We start from the raw sequence: 19442 nt of genomic DNA on the forward strand, positions 1-19442 counted from the left end.
GCACCTTTGCAACCAGAAGCTGAATCATGTCCCTCACACTCTCCTCAATCAGCTCGTCTATCTGGGAGTGGAACTGTTTCTGTGGAAAGCAGAAGAATTTCCAACAAAAGTATTCACGTCAGCAAATTAAAAGCACAAAGCCTCATTGTCCAACATGCAATCATTGCCCCAGATGAAGTTTTTACCTCTTGGCCCATCTCCATAGCACACAATTTTGCTGATTGGTCCTTGGCGTCCACCATCACGTTGAACATGGTGCATAATGTTGGAGAGATGCGGAAATCTGTGGACTTGCTGCTCTTTGCCAGCTTGGACTCAAATGCCATCCTGGTGCTGCAGTGCAAATTAAAAATGATACACTCTAAAATGAAAATGTGCTGCAGATGTTCATTATGCAGAAAACAAACTCTTTGCATTTTGGAGCTTTTGTGTCTCTCGCAGTTTGTCATCATCTCCCGCACAGTCACACAAATACACACCGTTTGACACAGTTCTCGATCATGTTGCTCGACATGAGCTTGATGCGGCTCTCGAGGTGTTTGGCAAACTCCTCCTCAGGCCAGTGCAGGTCCCTGATGAAAGTCTGGAGGGCGTCCAGCTTCCAGAAGAGGTCCTCCGATGTCCCGGAGCCATTACTGCCATTGACCCAAACACACATACACAGGTCAGAAGACAAATGTCAACCTGTTACCTGGGAGGGGGGGGATTAAAGGTTTGGAGGGGGTGGGGGTTGTAGTGGCAGGAGCAGAGGTGGATGCTGTGCCGCTACACTTTTTTTTTTTAACACAATTTTGCTCTGGCCATATACTGACTGGTCCACCTACGTGTCTCCTTTCCTGTTTGTTCAGGAGTTTCTGGACAGTCAGTTTATGGGCGAAAAAGGAGCGGGAAGGGTTTACTGTAACAGATCAATAACCATGCTACAGAGTATGATTATTGACTGGTATGTGAAGTGGCCACATGCAGGTAAAGTCACTGCAGATACAGTAGCTAATCACACAAAGGAGTAGGGAATGGAGGAAGTGAGGGAGGGCGTGCAAAAAAAAAAAAGAAAAAAAAAAGGCATTTATAGTCAGTGTCCAAAAAACATTTAAAAAAATCTCCAAATTGGCTTCACTCATCACAGGCCCTCTCTCAACATCCATGTCCCCAGGCTGGTGGGACCCCTGGAAGGATTATCAAACAAACCATGCAGACCTTTTTAGCCATCCTGAGTAGAGCTGATTGGGAAAAGTGTTACATTTAGAGTGAGGAAGGAAAGGAGATAAAAACAGAGGCGGAGAGGTTTGAACTCCTGCCTCTAAGCCTCTCCACTTTATCATCTCCACTCCGAACCGCTCTGTCTGCCCTCCCAATCAGACTACTAGCAGGTGGTCAAGGTCAGAGATGAACCTACGGCCATGTACAATCTACAATTCGCTAAGCATCACTAGAGCAAATGTTTGTGGACAACAACTCTGGGGAGATACACATTTTGTACAATGGAGATCTTGATGTTTCAAATGGGGAACATTTTCTGCACGGTAGAACTCCAATAGCCTTAGAACTACTTTTTTTTTTTTTTTTTGCTTGATTCGTTTTTTTTTTTTCAGCCTGTATCTCCACACCTCAGCTCAACAGCATGCATGTTGAGACAAATGAGAGCATTACAGCCTCTCATTTTAGAAAGCACGTCCCCATCTACTCTAACACCTCTCAGTGACCTTGGCATGAACATGAACAGCAATAAGTGGCAAGTATTCACAGGAGAAAACCGATTCAGATTTTGTTGAATTTAAATGTCAGTTTCGACTTCATTTACATTTTTTGCTACAATTTCAAAATTTGGCAAATCTTTTTTAATTGTCCTTACTCATGGGCATCTTCATACCAAGTTATCACTGCTTTCTCAGTAAATCTAAAGTGAACTAGTTGAATACACACTCAGAGTCATATATAGCAGCCATCCATGACGGGGTAGAAAAGCTAGGCATTTGTGGAAGGTTAACTGATAGTCCTGCTACTGGCACTGGCAGATTTGGTACTTTGGGAATTTGGAGGTTCACATTTGGTAGATTCACATTGGGCAGATTACTTGTTAAACTCCTGCAGAAAAGACAGACAAAAAGAAAAAAAAAGAATCCATAACAGTGGCGTGGGAGCTGCAGAAAGCAATGTAACACTCATCATAAAAGTAAAATCTGAAAATATGTGAAGACTGGAACAAAGAGTAACGCACATAAAAGGGACGGTAACTGTCAAAGACTCACATTTTACAAAAATACTCAAGAGTAAAGAGAGCTGGACACACACATAAAGTATTAAATGCAGCGATAGAGACAAGCAAAGTAACCCAAAAAATGAACACGAATAAAGACCAAGAAAATACAGGTTACCTTAATACACTTTAAATATAATCTTTGCAATGAAAGGAAAATGTGAAAGCAGACATATTAAAGCCACAACAAATAAAGTAGCAACATAACACACTGGAGGCAAATTTTTTTCTGGTAACATGTCAAAGCACACGTCATGAATGTTAGTTCACACACAGAACAACAGGGATACTATGTTTTGCCCTGACCCCAATGTGTCGGCAAGAATTGGTGAGACATACATTAATCAAGCACTATTTTCAGACTAGAAAAACCAATTTCTTCTACAGGATAAAGAGGTTGCTCAGCCCACACTTGGCTCGTTCTTTAAAAGTGAAGCTACAGGAAGCTTGGATGAACATTACAGCTGCGCTACCAGATTTTTCAGCCTCCACACAGTCAGTCAGTCTGTCATCTGCATAAAAAAGCTTTGCATCTCCAGCCATCCTACAGCCTAGCTATAAAGACGGAAGCTCCTTACTTTACAGGCTCCCAGGACTCTCTCTCAAAGCCCTTGTGAATTGATTGTGCGATGGAGGACTCCATCAGATCCACATATCTAACCACCAGAGGAGCATACAGATCTTGAAGATGTTTGTGAAACTTTCCATTGCACAGATGATCTATGAGGGGGGAAAAAAGCGTGTTACAAAAGGATATCATACTTTTTTTTTTTTTTAGATGAAAATACCTGAAGGTAGCTGAAACATAAAGATGGGCCAACTGCATGAACTTACAATCTGTCCGGAGGAAGTCATTGAGCAGCTGGAAAAGGGGAAAGCTGTCCCAGCTCTCAGGTGACTGGATCTCCAGAGCGGCATCCATGTCGATGGCGTAGAGGGCCAGGAAGTTTTCTGCATGTTCCACCATAAGGTCTGTCCACCATGCAAATGCCTAGAGACACAGCAGGAGGGAAAGCAAACAGGTGAACAAGTCCTCTTGTTAAAAGATGAGAGGGAAAGGAGGGAATAATAAACACTACTGGACAGTATCGCTCTTAAAAGGAAATACCACTGGGTTGATGCATGTTTGGTGTGTTGAGAGAATAGTTTGGCATTTCGGCAAATATCCTTACCCTTTCTTGCTGGGACTTGATTTTTCATACGTTGGATGTAACACTTGAATATGAAGCTAAAGTCAGAAGCTGGTTGGGTTTACTTAGTTTAAACACTTGAAACAGAGGGAAGCAGCTAGACTACCAGGGTCTCACAGCACAGGGTAAGAGGCAGGGCACACTCCTGGTTTTTAAGTGGGCTTTTTGTATTACCTACACTAATTGGCAGGTCACACAGTATTCATATGCACAAGTTTGCTAGCATCACTGTATAACCTAGCGCTTCTCTTTCTCAACCAAGCATTGATGATACATTTCCTGTTATAGTAGAAAACATATAAAGCCGAATGCACCACAGACCACCCTCTCAAATGATTTCAGTAATTGCAAAACCTGCCTGTAGCTATTTGCATTTGTTTATCTGTGATCTGGTTAGCATTTTAAAATTGAGTGTAAACAGAGTTGCCAGAAGACTGATTTACTACCTTTGAGCAGTCCAGCTGCTTCTCTCTGTTACAGGTGTCCATTAGACGTCCCCTGTTATTTAATTTGAGAAGATATTTGGTTATATTTGTGGATACCGAATGACTTTTCCGTGCCGTGTGTGAATTCTGTAATTGCCGGGTATTTCCTTTCAAATGAACAGAAATTCTATCACAGCTGTCAGCTTGTGTGCTTGTGTATGTTTTCCATGGCATACAACTAGATCAAATCCACAGCTCTTCCTAATTGGTACATGAATTCAAATCCAGATTATACTTGGGAGAAGATTTGCACAGTGGGGTTGCATCTTTGTGCCTTCTATTCATGACAGTATCTTTACATCTAGGGTGCTCTTCTCATGCAAACGTGGATCTCCCTGCATGCTTTTCTCTCCAGCTGAGAGATGAGGGGGTCCACCATTCACATCACCAACAAACCCATAGCCCACTAGATGTGAATGTGTCTCATGCACATCACTGTCTAGACACACCAAAGACTGCAGCATACAGCATCTCTAGTGTTGGAGTGTGTCTGTTCCAATTAGTTAAGTAGGTGTCTGAGATTCAGCGGATCGTTTTTCTAGCACAGTCAGGACTTTCTCACCCTTTGACAGCAGAGGTACAGTAGTTGCTTTGCTGGCAGTCTTGGCTTGGCTTATTTGCTTATCATTCAGACTAACATATTGCCAAGTTCAATTAATGAAGCTGAATTTTTCCAAGTTATGCTGCATGCTCTACTTTACTGCTGTTTATTGTTAATCGACCACCTTATTTAACCACCACAGCAGCAGTCAGAACCGTACTTACCTTCCTACTTACCTGTCCACTTCAAACGTTTAAAAATCATGATAGCTCTAATGTTAGAAACACAGGCAGCAAACAAGGCTCTTCTCCATCGCATTCAAGGATATATACTCTTATATCAGCTAAAGGGGAGGACAGTAAATAGCTTCCAACAGGGAAGGGGAAAGGCTCAAAGGTCACCAGGCAGAGTAGCCTCCAACCTTTGTTAGTGGTTAAGGAACACATACAGGACCCTGAGAAATCTACGGCAGACCCACTGTTCAGCCAAAACAAACTCTAGTGCTGTATCAGTGCAACCATGTCAAGGGACCAGTCTTAAAGGGGGTGTAGTTTGCTTAGGGGAGAGATGTAGAATCATCTACTGGACATGCACAGAGCATTACGGGAGTTTCTCATTCAACTTGACTACATACCTCTTTTCCCTGCTTGGGCAGTCACCAATCATATGACAGTGAGAATACAGGAAGATGTTCAGAACAATAATGTATTTTTGAAGCATTTCTTTGTTAGGGTTTGTAAACTGAGAATAGACAGCAGAGAGGGATGGAAGAGGAGAAGCTGGAGAAGTAATGCTTAAACAGGTGCGGACTGTGAAATTAACTGCTGGATGGAGGGGAAACAAATGTTTATGGAGGATCAAACTTCAAAGGTTCACATGGAGCATACTTTAGGAAATTTACTGGTTCAGCATGCTAGGATAGAAAGGAAACCTCTTTATGGCCCGATGAACATGCTTTATGATAACAATTATGTTGTGCAAGCTAAAGTGTTTTTTTAAAAATTTATATTTAAACAGATTTGCTCTCACTTCTGTGCCTACAAACCCACCCACTGAGTTCATTCTCTGTCTAGAAACGTGCTTCTTGCCATAGTGGCGCACATGCCATACAGGAGGGTCGTGATGGGGACTGAAGAGGAAAAAAAGAAAAAAAAATACTGTACCGATTGATCTCCAGAACTTGTGACTGCCGCCTGTCAAGCATATTCAGAGAGATACAGTAAATCTGCTTTATCTGTATATTCTAAGATCACATTTGGATCACCTTCAGATCTACACAGCTGCACATGTTCATCATGCTTTCCATCAGCTTGATGTCTAAAGTCGCCAACACGATGGAATAAGGAAGCTAGATGGATTTTTAAAAGGAGATGCCTTCCTTGAATATTGGTTCAGCTTGTTCTCATTCCCAGAGTGCCAAATACTACCATTCTGTCAAAAGCTGCTAATATATTGAGATATGCGCAAGGTGTTGACTGGTGATGACACTCGTATCACAGTTAAACCCACTGGGTAAGTGCAATTTGTCAGTGTGCACAGTTGTAAAGGGGCAAAATCCAAAGTGAGATCTCTTCCTACTTCTAACCGAGTCGATTTTTATGCCTAAATGCTTAAAATTAGTTAGTGAAAAACAAGCAAAACAAAGCACAAAGCGCAAATGGCTCACAAACCAAAGTGATTTGCTCCACAAAGACTCCTCCAATCACTTAATGCCAAATTGGTTTCTCTAAAGGAGGATCTGTGGAGGTGTCCTGTATTGCTAGAGCTCGTGTGTCACGGCACATTTGACAAAGAAGAACTTTTGCATATATCTGCAAACATATATAGCAGAATTAGACAGGACAGCAGTGTTTGACACCCTGGGATGAGAACATGTCCATTAGCTTGTAGTGCTAAACCAAAGCCATACAGATCTAAAGGTAAAACAGTAGCAAAGACTGTGTTTAAGTAAAAAGTTAACTAATGTCAATTTCACCATTTTATTTGGGACAAAAATATGCTAAATGTCAAAACAGCAGTATATCTTTGTTGACTCCATTGGAATAAACTGGTGAAATTAAGACTGACTGAGTTGTTACAGTTTATGCTACCTTATACCTCCACTCCACTCCATTTCACTGGGATGTATTATACTTGTGACTCCACTAGATTTATTCAACACACATCTTTTCTTTAAGACTATATTTATTCACATAAAATCCTATTTGAACTTACAACTTAGAATGCTCTGTTTATATTTAAACCCATACATGTCAGTTTTTTAGGCTTTTGAACCTTTTTGAAATACTTCACATGTGGCTATGTGAATTCCCATCTAAACCTCTCAGGTTTCATTTACATGGCTTTCACGATTCCCCCAAGAAAAAGCAAAAACATTATCTGATTTAAATGTGGTGATCTCTCCTTGAAGGCTTTTTACCTGTGCACCTCTGGAAAGCCTTTCACCGCAAATCTCAAACTTGCACTTTTGTGTCAAACTACCTCAACCTGTCGAGACTCATTACTGAGCTGGCTTTTCAGTACAACCCAGAGAAGAAAAAACAGTTTTCAGTGGAAGAGCCAACAGACAACAAGACTGAAGGTGGCTCATCGGGTGAGGAGCGGGACCAAGAGCAGGGCTAGACTGGTAAACTGGCATACCGGGCATTTTCCTAGTGGGCCGACTCACTTTTGGACCAATGGGGCAACTAAAAGACCGCTGCACACTGGCCCCACAAGCACTGACAGCAGCCCATTCATTCAGCTTCATTACTGCCACTGTATTGCCCAATAAAATGTCTTAACTACCAAGCCCGCCTCTACATTCGCCCAAGTAGCTTAGTGTTGATGAGGTAGCGAAAAAGTGGAGCTGAAATGCTGAGACAGAAAAATAGAAATAAATGCAGCAAAATTAACCGACATGTTAGCTGTCGGGGCTGCTGCACCGTCAACTCCTCCTCGTAAAAAAGTGCACGAGGAGGGACCACAGCGAGGGAGACGCCTGGACCAAATATGCCAGGGCCGATTTTGTGTCCCAGTCCAGCCCTGAGCAGGAGTATGCTTCCTTTTAAAAAATTCACCAGCTTTGAATTCATCCCTCAGAATTTAAATGTTAATGCTTTCGATTGTTGCTCCCCGCTAAGCCAGCTTGCCAGACTTAGGTCCCTGTAACTCTGGCCTCTTCCACAAAATGCAATTCAAGCTAAAGGCTTTTGACCATTTTGACACAATGGTGGACTGCAAGGGAGCAATCTAAACATGCCGGTGCCTAAAGCGTACAAGGAGACGGCGCTGGAGAAGATAACAGCCATATTTAAATCAGGTAATGTTTTTGTTTTTCATTGGTAGAGTCACAAAACACACTACAATACAGACTATGGCAGTTTAGTATTATTGATAAAAGCATCTAATTGAATTTCACAAAGATCAGTTTTCTTGGGAACAATGTGTTTTACTTACTACTTTAAATTCAGTGTAAGGCCTGAGGTTTATTATAAGTGATCTTGTTGTGTGTGACCAAAGGGAAGCAGCGCAGTAGAAGCCATGAAAATGCGCATTAACTTGTTTCACCTTGTGTTTTTTCTTCTAGCCAAACATCTATACTGGAGTATCCTCAACATAATACTATCGTTTTAACAACTTATGTAAAACTAATGCACTGTCATCACAGCAAAAAAGATGCCATTGTACCATTTCTGTCTAATTTACAGTCTACCCTCAAACATGGCCCTCTGATTCCATGTGGCGATGGTCCGTTGAACACCAATTAGAGCTTTCCGAAATTAAATTAATCTTTGAAAGTTTTTTCCTTTTTTTTTTTAGTTACCCATAGATGAAAGCAGCTTTATTTATAGAGGATTGATAATAAGGCTAGCTCCCTGCTGTGGGGCAAGTGAGATAAGAGTGAGAGCATAGAGGGAAAGTGCTTTGAGGAGGAGAGGAGGAGAGGGTTCTCACTCACCTCCGCATGGTGTTCCTGGTTCTGCTGGAGGACCTCTATGACTAACTCCGCCAGGCGAATTGTTTCCTCCAGCTTTTTGGCAGGCGTGACTAAGCGGCCTACGTTCTCTGAGACAAAAGGATGAGGGTGAGGGATGAGTGGTTAGTCAAGCACAGAGGATTCCAGGGGGATTTTTATGACTATTCAAAAGATTTTTTTTTTCTGTTTATATTTTTGACCGTTTAATAAAAGTATAAACACAGCACTTAGGCTGTGATGTTTACCTACCATACCCCCCATAACAAGTAAAGCGTGTTCTTATTTACTGTGTATGCATTTTGGGCTGCATGACATAAAGCAACAGAGTTGATGCATTTATGGGATAATCAGACTCATGTTGGAGGAGTATCAGACACAGGAATAGAGGCGCTGAGATGGAGGTGCAATGCAGCATTGAAAACATGCATATTGTGTAGCGGTACTGAATAAGCCATCTGTATAAGGAGCTGTCTCATGGCCAAAAATACTCTGTGAACACGCACAGTAAAAATTATTCATTCCTTCTCTTTGACGTTATCTGATTGGATGAGATTATTAATTCAAAGCTAATAGTACTGGATGTCTAATAAGGATCGGGTTCTCTACAAACACTCGTGGCTAGAACTACATGAAAGGGACATTTATACATATTTCTGTAATTCTTTTTTTCTTAAGACCAACAAGTGTATAAGAATCTTCTTAAATATATATTATTTTATAAGTAATCTGATCTCAATATAATAATACACACATTGGCTGGCTCATAGTTTTCTTTGTTAGAACTAATTTTATAAAAAGGCAGGTGCTTGGATCAAATTAATAAAATAGTTGCCAATTATCTGATGAAATTCCTGAAGGTAATGAATATTTTTTACAAGCGTGCTGATTTTGGATTTCTCTTAAACTGTGCTTATGTGCTCATGAAAGCTGTTCCTCACTTATCAGCTGGTGACTTTGGTCTATGATTAGCAAAAGCTCCAAATCACTTGCTCGTACCTTTGTCGGCAGAACGATCTGATAAAAACAGATATGTGTCATGAAATGGAGTTGTTCCTTGAACACTGTGATTATATGGCATGACATATTTTGAACATGGAACTGAATGGCTACACAGATCTGAAATCAAAAGCACATAAATACATAACTCTACATAAAACAGTAGAAGTCTGCAGTCGGCAGTTCTAACTGGAAGCCTTTTGCTGTTTTCATTATTATTTTAGGGTTCTGCGGGTATTGCTGCTCAAGCCAAATGAATATTTTTTTCGGAGCCTGGTGAAAAATTAAATGAAGGAACCCTAAGCTAGCAGTAGAGATTACACTTTCAAATGCCACATAGAGGGAACTGAGCTGTAAAGTAATATTTAAGACTTCTAATAATGCCTGATCACGAGGGTTTGAATTAGATATAATATGGTTTAAAGAGGAGCAAAGTTTTGTTTGTTTTGTTGTTGCTTTTTTATTCCATTGCACATGCGCTCCAAGAGAAAGCCATACAAACTCCACAAAGAATGGCCCTGTCCAGGTTTAAACCCAGGGCCTCCTGACTGGGAGGCAAGGGGGATATTTGGGATGGTTTCAGATGTCTCAAATTTCTTATACTTGAGGTTTTGTGGTTGTCTTTAGCATCTGTGCTACATCTTTGCTTTACTTTACTCCCAGACAAAAATCCCCATAATGCATATCTTTATATAATGAGCTCATTTTCATGTGTGGCCTGTGGTGAAAATGTATGCTAATTTGTGTGATGGGGGGGGGAGGGGGGGAGGTTGCATTAAAGTGTTGCTTATGTCTTTTTAAATTACATTATAATGTAGATAAAAATATAGGACCATATGTAAGAGATTGCATTACTTTATGGTTTTGATGGTGTCTTAACATGTCTACCGAAAAACACACTTGTTCACCTTTATTCAAGTGTGAGTACACTACATTTGAATTGAGTGAGAATAACATTTTCAGCCGTATAATTCACTGCTCCAGATTTGAATCTGGAAAAATATAAAGTAGTACAATCTCTACAGATTTACTGCTTTTTTAAGACATGCCAAGACATTTGAGAACTTGTACAATATTTAAAGTGTGTATAGAAGATGTGCTAATGGTAAATGCATGCATATGTCTTACACTGATTTGCAGTAAACATGTGTGTAAGGTGTGGGTGTATTTGTATATGTAAATGTAAGTGTGCACTATAGCTAAACCATAAGCTAAACATGGGTTCACCTGGATCCTTTTGATCCTTTTGACCTTTCTCAACTTCAGCGAGAAAAAGGGGAGAGAAAAGATAAAAAGGAGATGTTTAGAATTAGCACGGCTCTATGGTTATTTTCACGAAAGGGGATGGGGGCTTGGGGGAACTCAGGCTTGTTGTTCATCGCCACGTGACCCTTTAAATGAATCTGCTGGGACACTTTCAGCTCCAGGGACTGACGCTTCTGGGCAACAGACAAACGTCACAAACACACAATAAAAAATAGAAACACTGAACCAGTAGCCTGTGGAAAATTTAAAAAAAAAAGGTGATAAGATGTTTTTTTGTTAACAAACAGACAAAGCTTCGACTATTGCAAACAGGTAGGGGACACAAACAGCTTAAAGGACCGTAGACAGGACACGCTGAGTGACTTGAGTTGACCTGAGTCAAGTTAAAACACAAACTGGAGCTGTTACATCCATACACTCTATCCTGTTGTTCCCATTCAATAGCTCTGTCAACAGATGCTCTTTCACTGTCACTGGAGACACGGTGACAAACAAGCCTACCTGTTCGGCACAGCACACCACTGACACATGATCAGACCAAATGACTGAAAACAGATACCAATGTAAGCAATATAAAAATGCATTCAAGTCAAAGGAATGGGCTTCAAACCAAAAGAAAGAAGCTTACAGACCAGACCGCTCATTCATGTCCATCACAAACAGATGGTGCAAAAAAATGGACCCCTACTGATTCTGTGTGGTACTGCTCAGATCTCTCGACTGGTGCACTCCCCACTCACTCTCACAGACAAAGGCACAGATAAAAACAAGCATGGCAGGAGCAACATTTCTGGAGAAAGAGAAGAGGCAGAAGGGAGGGGATGAGGTGAAGGTGCGCTTAAAAGAATGAGGGGGGGAATGGGAAGAGATGATGAAGGTACTCACGGATGGTTAAATCCATCACTTGAGATGCCAAGCAGAAGACAGGGTGCTCAAACATTTCCCTCTTTTTCCCTATAAAAAAGGATCGGGGCATGCAAAAGGATGGGGTCAGAAGGGGGAAGTCTAGAGGTCAGAGGGTGATGGGAAGAGGGCTGTCCAGGTGAAGGAGACAATCTGTTGGGCAGGAGGCCCAATAATAAGGTCAAATCGTTGGTAAAATTTGAATCAGATGCCTCACAAGGACAGGTGGAAATAAATTCACACAGCATGAAAAGATAGTAAGGTTTCAATCCTTAGTATCTTTAGCACCCTGAGGGATTTCTTTCAAGGCATAAACAACATCAGAGATCTCTATGTAAATGTGCATGTCAGTGCAACTGGTATGTTGAAAAATAGACACAGCAAGAGGAAGAAATAAGACATCCTAAAATGTCTTTATGTATTTTTTCATATGTAATCCATGCCAGTAAAGAAAGGCCGTGTTATGTCTCAAAGCACATGCAAGGCTGATGCTGGTTTGTATGCATTCAATCCCAGCATTCCTTTGGTTAGAAGCCACTCATCACATAGTGGAGAGGTTAGAAAAAGTGACATCTGTGTGGAGAGGGGGGAAAAAAAAGCAGAGCAGACAGGGGAGGGAGCAGAAGATAGTGGTCTTCAGCAAGAGCATAAGACACAGTTGACAGGAGAGCTGCTGGTATTTCAAGGCAGGGAGTGTAAAGAGGGGCGGGCAGAGTCAGCTGGAGGTATCAGAGAGGTTGGAGCTAACAGTAAGATAGTGGAAGAGAGGGAGTGTGTGTCGACTGGGAGCTGGGAGTCATTTAAGCTGAACTTACAATCCAATCATCAAATGTCAGAAGCCAGGATACTACACAGCTCGAATAGTCAAGGCACAAAGAGAGATCGGCACATCAACAGATTTCAGGGCTTTGGATTTGAATGCATTTTTACTCACACACCTCTACACAAAAGCCAACTTGACCTACAGAACAGCACAGAGCTAAAGCAGGCCTGAAACAAAGGAGAGAGTTATTGGACTGAGAGACAGAAAGTGACTGTGACAAATCATTTGCCACAAATCATTTGGGATATGGACACAAATATACCATATACCAAGTGAATTTACCATGTGTAAATTAATTGATAACATGACAGGCAGTCTTACAGAAGAAAAAGAACATATGGAGATATACTGATTGTTCACTCTGCCGTTTTCTACCAAACCACTGACTGGGCACTTCAATCTGAGTCTGTAAAACATGACATCTTCATGATCAGTAGGAATGTTTAGCAGATGCATAGCATTTGTACCCTGATACCAGCAGTCATTATGTGACAGTGAATTGTGTTGTTCTGGTTACCTTCAATTTGAGCATAGTCTTTAATCCGCTGGTAGTTGAGCTGAGCAGCCTGCTCCAAACATTTGCGAATTACCCCTTTAACTTCTTCTGGTGGAACCGGGGTCACAATGTCCTTCATCAGGACCTGCAGGCCACATCGAAGATGACTCACAGAACCTCAATATTTCAGAGGGCACCTTTTTCATTGTTCATAAAATGTTTTTATTTAAGCATTTACTAACCCTCTCCAGCAAAGATAAAGTGGCCTTCAGTGCACCCTCTGGACGACCGAAGGGGAAACAATATCTACAAGGGAAGACCGAAGATTTAATAACAGAGAAAAATACCAATAACCGGGATGTTTTGTGACTTGGTGTAATCTGGTTTTAGTGAGGCGGCAATCACCTGAAATTTACAATCCGGTTTTCCAATATCACACGCAACCGCTCCTTGATGTCTTCAAAGCGCTCCTTCTCATCCACTATCACTGTAGTCAGCCCGTCTGGCCTATGAAGATCGCACCCACAAACGTTAACCCAGCTGCAACCCCAAAGTCCAACGTATATAACCCTTTATCTAAGCCCCCAAATCTCTGGTTAACAGCTTTCACACCCCAGGGAACTGATTGAGTGATTTTTTTTTTCTTTTTCTTGAGTTCCCTCCAGTGTTACACATTGAAAAAATGACCATGTCTCACCTGTTTTCACCTTGAATCAGTGGATTTTTGGACTCCTTTTTCTTTCTAAACTTGAATATGCATGCTCGTTTAGAGGCAGCACGGGGATCTGGGCTTTGGGAGCTCTTTGGGGATTTTAGGACCTCATAGCCCAGTGGGCCCCAGTAACTGATGCCCTCTCTGACTTTAACAGATGCATGGGAGGATGAATAATATGGACAGTAAGAGACTATGGCAACAAAGGACAGAGAGAAAAGAAAAAAAAAAAACAAAGAAAGTGGTAGAAAACAAGGAAATATGTAGAGATATGCAATTGATTAACAACATAACATGAAATTACAGAAAGAAAGGCCAAAAAAATGTACAACAACATAAAAAATTAAGAAAACATAAACATGACAAAAATAATTTGATGGAAACAAAACCTTTCCGTTCTGATCTTATCCTGTGTTAATGCATCTTTAAATTTCTCAACTGCTGCATCCATAGGAGGCATAGCTTTGCCTGACAAAGTGTAATTTGTTACAAATGAAGGTTGAAAGTCATAAAATGTAAATATGTTTATAAATGTCATAATGTTTCATAAAGAAGGACTTAGCGCACACCTGTTCCCATGGACATGAGAGGCACAAAAAGCGAAGCTGTAGTGAAGAAGTGTGGGGTCGATAATGGCCCCATTTTCTGCCCTTTCCAGGAGATCACGCAGGTAACACAGGTGTCTGTGACAACCCCGAACTCCGTTCCTTGCGCAGTATTCATCCAAGACAAACACCTGGCCCGGACTGAACCATCCCTACACCACACAAACACAGACACACAGTGTACTACTTGATAACAACTGACTAAAGAGCACTCACTGTCATTCATGCGACAACGAGCGGAAACAAACTCACCAGGCAGCAGAAGGTGTCGTTGAGCCTGTGGTCCAACGTGAGTCGCTGCATCATCTCAAAAAGCGAGGCGTGGTCAAAGCTACAGGGGTTAGCGGAGATAAATTCATCCATGCCATGTTTCTGAGCTCTGTCAGCGTCTATCCGGCCAAAGGCACAGGGAAAAGCACACGGTTCAGAGGAGACGACATCAGTGAGGCACAGGGCAACAGTCTTCATTACAACACGAGAAACACCAGGGAGGCTTTTTTTTTGGGCTACTTCTAAGGGCAAATTATAAACACTTACAGCTTACATTGTCAACTTGCATTGTGTCAGATAGCGTAAAGAGTTTTCTTGTATTGGTGGATGAGATTCTATCAAACTGAAGCTAAACTCAAAGGGACGAGTGTTTCTACTGTATGTGCATTCATGCATCTAAAGTTTTGCAGGGGAAAAAATCCTAAAAGAGCCAAAAGGTGTTTGGATGAAATGCTGTAAATAATATGTAAAAAAAAATATTAGATCCATTCTTCTTTATGTATTCAATAGATTCTGCCATTCGCGACTGTTGTCACTCAGGTCCTGATAAATATTGACACGTGTGCTAATAAAAAAGGCACAAATATGGCAAAGGAGAAATCATTTGAACATGCTGTAAAAAAACAGTTCTAACAAAAGAAAAAAAAAGTTATTTTGAGAAACAAATTCTTAAGATTTGCAGATTTCTCTCTGAATATGGATGCTGAACCTCTACTCGAGCTCTATTGGGTTTTTAATGTTTATCTTGCTACAGTGCTTTTGCCACTAACCTTCTCTGTAACAAGAGGACTTTTCAAAATGTTAAACCTGCTCCCTAAGTGAAGAAAGACATTAGTAACATTAAACAATGACAAAATGAAAAACATGGAATGGAAGTAATGTAAAAATGGGTGTTGAAACCATTAGTGGGATAATCTTTTTTTTCTACCCTCTAAACCAAAACAGTCATTTCTTGTTCTGCAGATATTAAAGCTGTCAAAGAGAAAAATGGAAAAAATGATGGGGACGAAGATGTTTCAAAATAGATAAGAGGCACAGCCATGTCCTCTGTGTGAGTGACAGGTGTCATGTCCGAGAGACACTGACATGAGTGATGATGATTTTGGGGGGTGGGTGAGGGAAGCGGAGACCTGATCGTGGTAGAGCAGGAAAATATTGAATAAAGCACAAGTGACATCTATCAACCTCCAGGTCAGTGAAGGGGGAAGAGGGGAAGGGTTTAATGTGGGTGCTAAAACTTAGCTGAAGTTTGCCAAAAAAGGAACCTGAAGGAAGGTACATTTTAGCAAATTTTTAATCCAATCTGAGAAAGAAAACCTGTAAGACAACAAGTAAAATGTGGACAATAAAACAGGGAAACAGAGCGAAGAGGAGAGGAGGGACAAGACAGGTGCAGTAAGTTATCATGTATAAAGGTAACGCTATGAAAGAAGACAGTGAACGGCGTTACAGATGAGTGGAGCGTTGGTTAAGAGATGATGACAGGATGAAAAAGGATCTGGTTGGTCAGAAAATCTTTCAATTTGACAATAACATGGTGGAAAGTGGTGACAAAGAAAACACTGTGGCAGACAAAAAAGGAAGTGAGGCGTTGAGAAAACATCCAAAGAGTGAGCACAAGGTGTCAGGTGTTGGACTATGAGACACAGAGAGTGGGCTACATTTCCTTTAGTTGGAATAAAAATGGAGTTTAAGTCCAGAAAACACTCAATGCTATAGTAACATTACTATAACTCTCAAGATAAAATAACCAAATTGCCAAAGTAAATATGAGAGTACTTTTGCATACATTTATAAATGATTACATGCTGGAGAACAGTGTGACTTTTCGTAAAGCTTTTAATTATGTCATGCACATCTGCAGACCCATTTTCAAATTTGCAATTTTGATCATTTTTTTTATGCATTCCTCTTTTTTTCCCTTCTCTACGCATTTGCAAGTTGACAATACTTGAATATGTTGCAGTGTATTCATGATCTCTACAGAGCACACTAACAGGCATACCACTACCGGAGAACTCTAATAGGGTAGCAATACAATTTTGGTGCAAGTACATGGGTAAATAGCATGAAGCCGACAGAGGCAAAACTGTATCATTCTCTGGGAGATGGGGGAAATGAATGAAAACTCCTGTATTTGTACAAAAGTATGGACACATGACACAGGTGTTCTCCTATTCAGGCAAACAAGGGCAGTCAAAAGAAATCAAATGAGATTGCTCCTTTCTGGAGGTGTAGTTACCGGTCTAGCCTCTATCTACAGGCCCATCTACTGTAGGAGGAAGGAGTGGGAGTCCGGAGTATTTTATCATAAGACGGGGCGGCATTAGCTACTCCTTGTCTTTGGCATTCAGAATACTCCGCGTACATATTTGCCAACTCTCGTCAAGAAAAGTTCAAAGAAAAAGAATTAAAAGCAATTGAGCCCTCTGAAGTAAAGCATAATTAACATAAACACTTTGGGGAAACAACTGCATACACAGGCTGTCATCGTAATTTATCCATATCTCTATCTTTAAAGAAACACATGTAAACATTAGTCTTTTACAGTTTCGTCTGTGAATCGGGTTGTTTGCAGCTCTTGATTTTGATAAGACATTTACACTAAATATTCTTGGTAATACAAAACTATGAAATCATTTCTTCATGAATAGCACGTCACATTTTAGCCTGATATCGCTTTACTCTGAGGGGTCCTTCCACCAATAAGAATAAAGAGAGAAGGCAATTATGCAGAAACAACTATGATATCAACTTTAACTATTATTGAGCCAAATAATAATTCCTAAGAATAAAATACATGCATCCTATATTGGCACGAATGGATGCTTATACTTTCATCCTCAGAGCTGAGGTTGTTAAAAACAAAAAGGTTCAACTAATATCTAAGACATGAAGCGAGACGTGAAAAAAAAGGAGAAGAAGGAAAGAAGAGAGAAAAGGACGTTGCATTTGTCAGATAATCGGCGGGGATTATCTGAGCTGTGCCGGCTACAGGGAAGCACTTACCCTTGAGTCCAGCTAGAAGACAGCAGGGTAAGAAGGGACAAACCAGAATAACATAAAGACTAGCAACAAGGCTGGAGGAGAGCAATCACGAGAGACCCTGACCTAGCAGCTGCATTACTTAAGAAGGGTCCAGGCAAAGCATGAAGAAGAAAACACAACTCAAAAACAACAACCTATACCAACATGATAGTTTGTGGGTGGTGGTGTGTGAGTACATGTGAGGATATGTGAACAACAGATGCTGAGGCATATTAGAGAAAGGAAGAGGGAGACAGAAAGCAAGAGAGAGAAAGAGAGAGAGACAGACAGACAGAGACAGAGGAAGGAGACAGAGCTTACGATCCTCATCACTCTACTGCAGTTTACTCTTGGTTATGGACAGCTACTTAAAGAGTTAAGAGCTACACAGTAAGTACTGTCCCTTTGTTTGATTACAGAGCAAACACAAGGCTTACTCTTAAAAGGGACACTGGCAAACACAAACACCTACATTATAAAGGAAACTGTAAAAGGTGGCCCGAATCGTTTTTAGAAGAAAAAGAGACTATGAAGGTGCTGGATGAAATGAAGGTCAGGTTTTTATCACCAACCTCTTACAATTATAGCAACAAATTTAAGCACACTTTAAAGGTGCACTCTACTCGTTTTGCAAGTAATTGTTGTCACTACTGCACTTTACTGTCTGATTCTAATTGCCTTTTGTTGCGCTTGATATTTCCGCTATAGCCAGAAATGGAAGCTTTTCTGCAATGATGTAATTCTTTTTCTACAATTTCCACAAGTCCATCTGTTTTTGAACAAATAAAAAAAAACAAAAAAATGCACCGAGTCGATAGAAACGCCTCACGAGAGAAATTGTCTTCTGTGTTCTGGAGGAGCTGAGTCAGGTCAAGAAAACAACCCTTTTAATATTACAGTCAAGGACAGACGACAAGATATGGGGTTTTCTTTTTTAAATAAAGGCCTTTGATCGGATGTCCTCACACTCTATCATATTTATTTGCAGTATTATGTCAGAAAGCTGTTGCACAGACTAAACCTGTGTTATTTAACATTTTATTGATGTGCACTAAAGCTGCAGAACCTTCATAGCACTCTTCTTTTCCATCCTTTCACTGCAGCAGAGTCAGGAGGGCTGTGTATGTTATGGTCCCAGTGCCATTCAAGACCACCAGGGGGTGAAACATGTACGCGTGGTGTGCCACAATGTTTCAGGGAGGGGAAGGAGGTCTGTGCCACTGTGAGAGGCTTTGAATGGCAACAGCTGGCATCAGAGGAGTCAACTAACCACAAGAACGATCACATACTGGACAAAAAAACCGATGGAGAAACAACATAGAATCTCATGTGACAGGATTTGCATTGAGTGACCCAATTCATGTCTTCTGATACTTTTATAAAAGAGTGGAGTAAACTTGGGGATTTGCACTTTTGAATAGTATTATTGCAACCCTGAGGTTGTTTTTTTTGTATTTGTATTTAAAGCCAATTAAATTTACATAATTATTCTAAGAAAAAAAAAATCTCATTACAATTGAAAAAGAAATTATTCTCAGCCCAAAGAGTCAAAAGATGCACACAAAAAAGTCGTGTTTGGTTCTGAATAGCAGGATCTATTATTGTGAATTGTTAAGCAGCATGTGAGTTTACATTTAGTAAGTAAATAAGCTTTGTGTTAGTGTTCTCATGGGCAAATTTAAGGTAGTTTAAACCTTTGCACAAGAATAATAAGAACTTAGTGATTATGACTCACTGCATATTAGTAACCACTTGAATAAATACAGATGTTGCTTCTAGATTTTATAGTTACAAAAATATATATTTTTCCCTTCTTTAATGAGGAGGGAGGGGACATAAGAGACGGTCAGAATAGAAGGTGATAGAGATGCCACACTACTGTAGACAGTCTTACCTTCACTTTGCTACCTGAC

General features: G+C 40.6%; 1 protein-coding gene across 9 annotated transcripts in view; it reads right to left on the bottom strand.

Annotated features, from left to right (window-relative positions):
• The window catches only part of cadpsb (Ca2+-dependent activator protein for secretion b), a 66807-nt gene that overhangs the window by 7327 nt on the left and 40038 nt on the right, over window positions 1–19442 (bottom strand). The window contains exons 12-26 of one of the 9 annotated variants that reach the window (XM_076884147.1): window positions 14485–14621; window positions 14197–14384; window positions 13613–13771; window positions 13321–13422; window positions 13158–13221; window positions 12937–13060; window positions 10655–10687; window positions 8414–8520; window positions 5637–5666; window positions 3092–3248; window positions 2836–2977; window positions 1924–2085; window positions 480–635; window positions 186–333; window positions 5–79 (exon numbers count right to left, since the gene is read on the bottom strand). In XM_076884147.1, coding sequence (XP_076740262.1) covers window positions 5–79; window positions 186–333; window positions 480–635; window positions 1924–2085; window positions 2836–2977; window positions 3092–3248; window positions 5637–5666; window positions 8414–8520; window positions 10655–10687; window positions 12937–13060; window positions 13158–13221; window positions 13321–13422; window positions 13613–13771; window positions 14197–14384; window positions 14485–14621 — 1784 coding nt within the window. Of the gene's footprint in view, window positions 1–4; window positions 80–185; window positions 334–479; window positions 636–1923; window positions 2086–2835; window positions 2978–3091; window positions 3249–5636; window positions 5667–8413; window positions 8521–10654; window positions 10688–12936; window positions 13061–13157; window positions 13222–13320; window positions 13423–13612; window positions 13772–14196; window positions 14385–14484; window positions 14622–17511; window positions 17524–19442 lie in introns of all 9 variants that reach the window. The other 8 variants (XM_076884151.1, XM_076884149.1, XM_076884148.1 and 5 more) reach the window with 8 other exon arrangements.

The sequence above is a fragment of the Maylandia zebra genome, linkage group LG5 (assembly GCF_041146795.1).
Source record: "Maylandia zebra isolate NMK-2024a linkage group LG5, Mzebra_GT3a, whole genome shotgun sequence".
Taxonomy (NCBI): domain Eukaryota; kingdom Metazoa; phylum Chordata; class Actinopteri; order Cichliformes; family Cichlidae; genus Maylandia; species Maylandia zebra.